This window comes from Mandrillus leucophaeus, unplaced genomic scaffold, assembly GCF_000951045.1.
Source record: "Mandrillus leucophaeus isolate KB7577 unplaced genomic scaffold, Mleu.le_1.0 Scaffold9, whole genome shotgun sequence".
In the NCBI taxonomy this organism is placed as follows: Eukaryota; Metazoa; Chordata; class Mammalia; order Primates; family Cercopithecidae; genus Mandrillus; species Mandrillus leucophaeus.
This window is the reverse complement of record NW_012109807.1, coordinates 4,878,356-4,885,545: the sequence shown is the minus strand read 5'-3', so window position 1 is coordinate 4,885,545 and position 7,190 is coordinate 4,878,356. Positions and strand designations below refer to the sequence as shown.

Here is a 7,190-nt window from a genome sequence, read left to right as displayed (position 1 = left end):
GTGAGCCACAGCGCCCGGCCAAGTCTTTTTTTTAAACATGTCACGTATATTTTGCTAGACTGACTACAAAGTTAAGACAGGTGATAAATGAAACTTATCTGGCTTTATGTATTAAGCCAAAAAGTTCAGTTAGCAGAAAACACTGTTAGTATGCCACAGTGTTCGAAATGTCTTAAGGAAAAAAGATGGAAAGATGGGGAGAAACGTTAAACTCAAGGGACCTACCTTTACCTTCCCTTTGACAAAACTGGCAATGTCATCTTTATTATCAAAGACGGACAAGGTGTGAAGGAGATTTTGTTCCAGCCAGTCCCAGTGCTGGTTGATTTCCTCTAATGTTGCACCTGGATTCAAATAGAAAAAGATACAGAGCTTAAAAAATGCAATCGAAGTAATTCCTAGAACATGAACTCATTTTCTAAATATTGTGTATCCCCGTGTTGATGTTATTAAAACATCTGGGCTCTCATACCCTGGGCCACAGTTTGCCATATGAAATGGAAGGCACCCCCATTGGGGCTGTGGTGCCCCTCCCCGTCGCAGTGGGATGTGCAAGCATCACTCCCACTGCCACACAGATGGGCCAGGTGGCCAAGTGAGTTACTGCTGGGACGGTTCTGTGACCATCCTACCCACCCTACTAACGCACAGAACTCCGACCATCTCCACTCAAACGACAGAAACATTTCTAATTATTCAGCTACTCCAGCATGGAACAAGCCCAGAACAGCAGACCAATCCTGAGCAGCCTTGCAAAGTTCTCCCATGAAAAGAAGAGTCGCTTCAAGAGGTGCCGAAGCCCAAGTCCATGGAGGAAAGAGCCTCTTGCCAGGGCTCTGCCGAAGGCCCCAGGGGCTGCCACTTGCACCCAACATTGCTGCAACACAGCAAGCAAGGGCCTAGGAAATTTACAGCTTACAAATGTGTACTTTACAGCATTTACAGCAGTGGCTGTTAAAAACACACATAAAAAGAGGTCTTACAGTACATGTTAAAACAGAAACACAAAGGCATTAAATCATAGGCGTAAATTCATTTCTTTCAATGACAATATTTTTTAATCACCACATTATTAAAGCACTAAGCAAAAAGCTTAGTCATTTTAGTTGTCTGTATTTCCTCTCTATTCTCATCATCTCTACTGGACAACGGGCACTTTGACACAGGGACTGTTCCCAGCTCCTCATGGAGGGCCTGGCACACAGCAGATGCTCAACAAGGTCCACCGACTAGAAGCACACACGGTCCTGGACAACAAAAACACGTGGGCATCAGGTGTTTCTAGTGTAGGCAGGCTTCCAAAATGGGAAGCAGGAGATATTCCAACCTCGAAGAAATGAGACAAACAACAGAGCTGAATCATCTAGCCAGTGTGAGAGGGATATGGTGCCCAGAGCCACCCACCACTTACCCAAAAGCCAGATATGGACCAGGCACAGTGGCTCACGCCTGTAATCCCAGCACTTTGGGGGGCCGAGGTGAGTGGATCACTTGAGGACAGGAGTTTGAGACCAGCCTGGCCAACATGATGAAACCCCATCTCTACTAAAAATACAAAAATTAGCCAGGCGTGGTGGTAGGCCCCCCCTAACCCCAGCTACTTGGGAGGCTAGGTCAGGAGAATCACTCGAACCTGGGAGGAGGAGGCTGCAGTGAGCCGAGACCACACCACTGCAATCCAGCCTGGGTAACAGAGCGAGACTCTGTCTCAAAAAAAATAAATAAATAAAAGCCAGGCATGCATTTTGCTCAGTCATCTTCCTCTCCCTGGAATGTAAACATAAGCACCCCACACAAGAAGGTGCCAGGGGACTGGCTCTGGACTTGTGGCTGCATTGGGGTCCATGAGAATGAAAAACATCTATCTGTAGGAGGATTGTTGTTCTCAGCAGACACTTAGGGAAGGAATAAAAAGAAGTATCTAATAGAATACTTCATAAGGAATAACGAAAGTTTAAAACAATGGTGCTTATTTTGAATTTTCCCCATTTTGGGGCAAGGCATTGGCCAAAGCAGTATCCTTCAGTCATCACTAAAGCCAGTGTTCCCATTAGAGCTGGGAGGGCCCAGGCTTCTCTCTGCCCGAGGTCTCTATTCACAGGCCATGACTCCCCTGTTCCTGCACCAAGAGCCCTTGGCCAGTGACCCTGCCCTACTGCCCCTCGGTCCCACCTCCTGTGTCCTGCTCTCCAAGGATCACAGAAGCCCAAGGAGCAGCCCACTCAGGTGCAGCAGAAGCTTCCTCTGAGGTGAGGGTCCCGGTCCTCTTGCTCTCCTCTTCCTGCCGTCTGGGAGGGTTCCCGCGGTATCACGAAACCCCTGGCCCTTCAGGCTCCCCATCCCTCTTGCAATTGGGAAAGCTTGTTTTAAAACAAAATCAAACCCAGCTACTCCAGGCTCCCCAGCATGACTCTCTTGAAGCTTCTGACCTTTCCCCACCTGCACTGAGGCCCAGGGCGTCTGCTTGGCTCCTCAGCTGGTTATAACACATGCCACGCTGACCCGACTTAGGGATACATCTGGTTTACCTGCTGCTGGCTTAAGTCTCCCTGCCCTGTTCAGTGTCCCCAGGTGGCAGGGGTGTAGGTGTCAGCCACAAGAACACCCTTCTCTAAATCCAGTGGGTCAACAATGGTGTCTTCTCTATCGCATCACTAAGTTGGGTTCAACCCAAGCTGATAATCTTGCACAAGCACCTGGGGTAGCCCAGGGCTCTGCTTTTCCTTGGCACTTTAAGACTTTTTCTTTCTAGGTCTTTATCCTTTATTATCCATTACAATAAAACCCATCACTCAGAACACTGAAAAAAAAAAAAAAACAAGTGAAGAATAAGCTGAAAAGGGAGCACTTTATGGGACCTCGATTTTTTGCTATTTGTTTTCATGGGCCCTCTCACTGATCCAGAAGAAGAGAGAACCAAGAGTTGCAGGAACAAAGACGAACTAAAGCGGGGGGAAGACTCACCTTTGTGGTGCTGGTCTGTTCCAGATGCTACCTCACTGATGTGTGATGAAGACTGAGTGAGGAAATGGAGGCTCAAGTATTTGTCCAAAATCGTATCAAATGAAGGGCAAACCAGGGCATGAAATGACTCTCTACAACCTGCAAGTACTCTGGGGTCCTTCTATAAAAAGCTATATTTGAATTTTTTTTTTTTTTTTGGAGATAGAGTCTCTCTCTGTGGCCCAGGCTGCAGTGCAGTGGTGCAATCTCCACTCACTGTAACTCTGCCTCCTGGGTTCAAGAGATTCTCCCACCTCAGCCTCCCAAATAGCTGGGACCACAGGCGCACACCACCTCACCTGGCTAATTTTTGTATTTTTAGTAGAGCTAGGGTTTCACCATGTTGGTCAGGCTGGTCTTGAACTCCTGACCTCGTGATCTGTCTGCCTTGGCCCCACAAAGTGCTGGGATTACAGGCATGAGCCACCGCGCCTGGCCCTGCTACATTTCTTTTTTTTTTTTTTTTTTTTTTTTGAGATAGAGTCTCATTCTGTCGCCCAGGCTGGAGTGCAGTGGCGCGATCTTGGCTTACTGCAAGCTCCACCTCCCAGGTTCACGCCATTCTCTTGCCTCAGTCTCCCCAGCAGCTGGGACTACAGGTGTCCGCCACCACGCCCGCTAATTTTTGTATTTTTAGTAGAGACGGGGTTTCACCGTGTTAGCCAGGATGGTCTCAAACTCCTGACCTTGTGATTTGCCTGCCTCGGCCTCCCAAAGTGCTGGGATTACAGGCGTGAGCCACCGCGCCCGGCCACATTTGAATTTTGAATTTTTAAGTATCATTTACATCATCCTCAGACCCAGTTCTTGCTATGGCTGGGCATTAAAAGAGATACTCTGTGCTTCCACTTACAGCAAGCTCTCTCCCTCCACTCCCATCCTCCTAAATGCATCCTTTCAGGCGACCTGATACAGTTGATCATTTATCCTGCTATTAAGCTCACAGAGGCTAACACCATTAACTGGTAACAGCTAACCCAGCTAACCGCATGCGTCTTCCTCAACTGATAACTTTAGATAACATGAATAAATTATCATCGGGCCCCAACATAATATATCCCTATGGAATTAAGATTTGGGACAACGTCATTAAAAAACTAGACTTTTATTCTTTAAAAAATTCATTCTACCTACTGGGAAGGAGCTTATCATAGAGAAAGATAATTCTAAAACAAAAACCAACCCACACCTTAAAAGAGAAAATAAACCACACATTAAAAAAAATCTATCACTGAGTCATAGTAAGGTTTTGTTCCAATCTACCCTGCTCCTGAATATAAGACATAATTGTATGCTTCTTCCAGCAAAGACAATCAATATGATGAAACTTTTCCACCCTACTGGCTTCTATTTCCTACAGAAGTTGCCAAATGGCAGGGAAATTTTCCAGACTATAATTTCCTCTACAGGAAAGTCTTACGATGGGTTCCACGAATTCCACAAATCAATGCAAGCCGACCACACATCCGTGACCGCAAAAGATTAAAAGGGAAAGTCCTTCAATAGATGTCACATACCACGGTTCTGAAACTACACTACAGCAGTGGTTTTCAAACTACATAAAGTAGCACATCTCAAAATACCTTTCTTCAAAAAAAAAAAAAAAAATCATAATAGTACAAAACAGAATACATGCAAACTCCTAAGGAGAGCTACTGATTTGTAAAATATGTTCGAGTTATGCACACACACGTGAATATATTTCTGTCTGTAGGTCATGGTCAAAAGAAGATTGAAAGCCACTGCACTGTAGACATACAAGCAGTGCAAAGGGTAGAGAAGAGAAAACAAAGTGAGAATGTGTCATCCATTGAAGACGCAGGATGATAAAAAGCCTACAAATTAACCCAGTACCACAGCAATGTTCTCACTGCGGCTTCTGCTGACTTTCCAAAACCAAGACAGAGGAGAGCTGCTATTGTGGCCTGAATTTTGTCTCTCCAAAATTCATGTTGAAGCCCCAGCTCCCAATGGGAGTATGTTTGGAGATAGCACTTTTAAGGAGGTGTAAGGTTAAATACGGTCATTACTAGTTTGGCATGCCTGGTGTCCTTGTAAGGAGAGACACCAGGTTAGTGCATCCACAGAGAAAAGGCCACGTGAGGATACAGAGAGAAGGCTGCTGTCTGCAATCCAAGGAGAGAGGAGACCTCACCAGAAGCCAACCCTGCTGGCACCTTGAGGCCAGACTTCCCAGTCTCCAGAACTGTGAGAAATAAATGCTTGTTTTTTAAGCCACTCAGTGTATGTGTGTAGGGGGCGGGAGGTAGAGGTGACGAGCAGCACTAGCAAGCTAACGCAGCTGTCTAAAACCAAAATGGATAGGAAGATTGTGGACTGTCCTGGAAGTCCGATTAGCAAAATTATGCCTGTCTTATTAAGACCTCCAATTTTTCAAAAAAATACTTTTTCATTGTCTAAGAAAATGAAAGTCCAGTAGATCTTAAACTTCACCCACATAAGAAGTCAAAAGTCAGAGTTATAAATCCCTCTGCAAAACTACAATTCAGTATTAGGAATCTCAGGTAAGACCACAAAACGAACAACACTGATGACTTAGGAACAACCAAATCCATGTTCTAAGAACAACCAGAGGATGTCAACAGAGGACATTTTCTAGATGCCTGACGTGTGTCAGGAATTTTGGTCCATATACCATACACATAATGTCACTTACCTCCATAAAATATTACAAGGTAACTGCCAGTATTTTAATTGTCTAGGTGAGAAGAGCAAAGTGAAGAAAATAACCAACCCGAAAGCCACTTCATCTGACTTGGGCCTGGCTCTGCCTGTGACAGCGTCATGGATGGAAGCTCCCAGTGGCTGAGTCACACTGAAACGCACACACAATGTTTATTCTCTTAGGTTTTTCCCAGAGGTATTTTCAGGAAATAAAACAAGCATCTCATTGTCTATGCCCACAGCTTCTGCATGGACACTGCCACAAGGAACTTGATCCAAGCTTGATTTCAAAAGCAGCTGCTTCTCTCTGCACAGTCAATATCCAACTGAATTAAGTGCCTTCTCCGCCACCTAAGTCTTAATCAACAATGAAACAGGCATTCTGTGTGCTTAGTTCAGATCTGTTTCTCTGAAACGACAGGACATTTCTCTACAGGCCAAACACTAACCATCTACTGTCTAAATGCCTGGGCTAAAAGCCATACAGACTACAAAGGAGTTAGTTAAAAGTCAACTGCCATGGCAGTGTCATTCCCAAATCTCACTCAACATTCACCCTGTGCAGGGTAACTCAGGATCAAAGAATTCAAGCAAAAATTACAAATGAAGGAAGGAAAGGGTTGGAACAAAAAGCCTTTGATTTTCAGAAAGCTGACATTCTTCAAGTGGATACGGTAACATCTAATCTGTAAGTCGAAAGCAGTATCTTTACAAGAACATATAAAAAGTTCAATGATCATCCCATCATGATTTACAAGGTTTTTAGTCAGTTATATTTTTCACTATACAGTTTAAGAAAATAAGCTTTAAATGTTTCTTTTTACAAAATGTCCTTGGCTTTTTTTTGCCTTCAAGTGAAATTAAAGAGTCCTAAAAGTGAAAAACAGACAAACTTAATCTCTGACAGTAAAAGTAAAATAGCCTTTTAATTTATAACTGAAATGGTCATTAAAATGTCCTTGTATTAGTACCAGTAGACACTTTTCAGAAATAAAAGCAGGAATAGAAGACATAGGAAAAACATGATCTATGATCAAATGAAAAATCAGTAAGTAGAAACAGAGTCAGAAATGACACAAAAAATACAGTCAGACCAAGACATAAAACAGCTATTATAAATATACTCTAAGGCCAGGCACAGTGGCTCACGCCTATAATCCCAACACTTTGTGAGGCCGAGGCAGTCAAATCACCTGAGGTCAGGAGTTTGAGACCAGCCTGGCCAACACGGTGAAACCCCATCTCTACTAAAAATACAATAATTAGTTGGGTGTGGTGGCGGGCGCCAGTAGTCCCAGTTACTCGGAGGCTGAGAAAAGAGAATTGCTTGAACCCGGGAGGTGGCGGCTGCAGTGAGACGAGATCACGGCACTGCACTCTAGCCTGGGCAAAAGAGCAAGACTACGTCTCAAAAATATAAAATAAAATAAAATAAAAATAAATATACTCCATATGTTCAAATGGTAGAAGAAGGCACAAGCCTGTTGAGAAGCCAAATCAAA

The 7,190-nt window shown here is 44.2% G+C and overlaps 1 protein-coding gene across 1 annotated transcript in view; it reads right to left on the bottom strand.

Moving 5' to 3' along the window:
* Nucleotides 1-7,190, bottom strand: part of TBC1D8 (TBC1 domain family, member 8 (with GRAM domain)) — a 265,338-nt gene that overhangs the window by 51,927 nt on the left and 206,221 nt on the right. Inside the window, exon 6 of the mRNA XM_011969594.1 lies at nt 226-344. Within this exon, the coding sequence (XP_011824984.1) occupies nt 226-344 (119 nt within the window). The remainder of the gene's footprint in view (nt 1-225; nt 345-7,190) is intronic.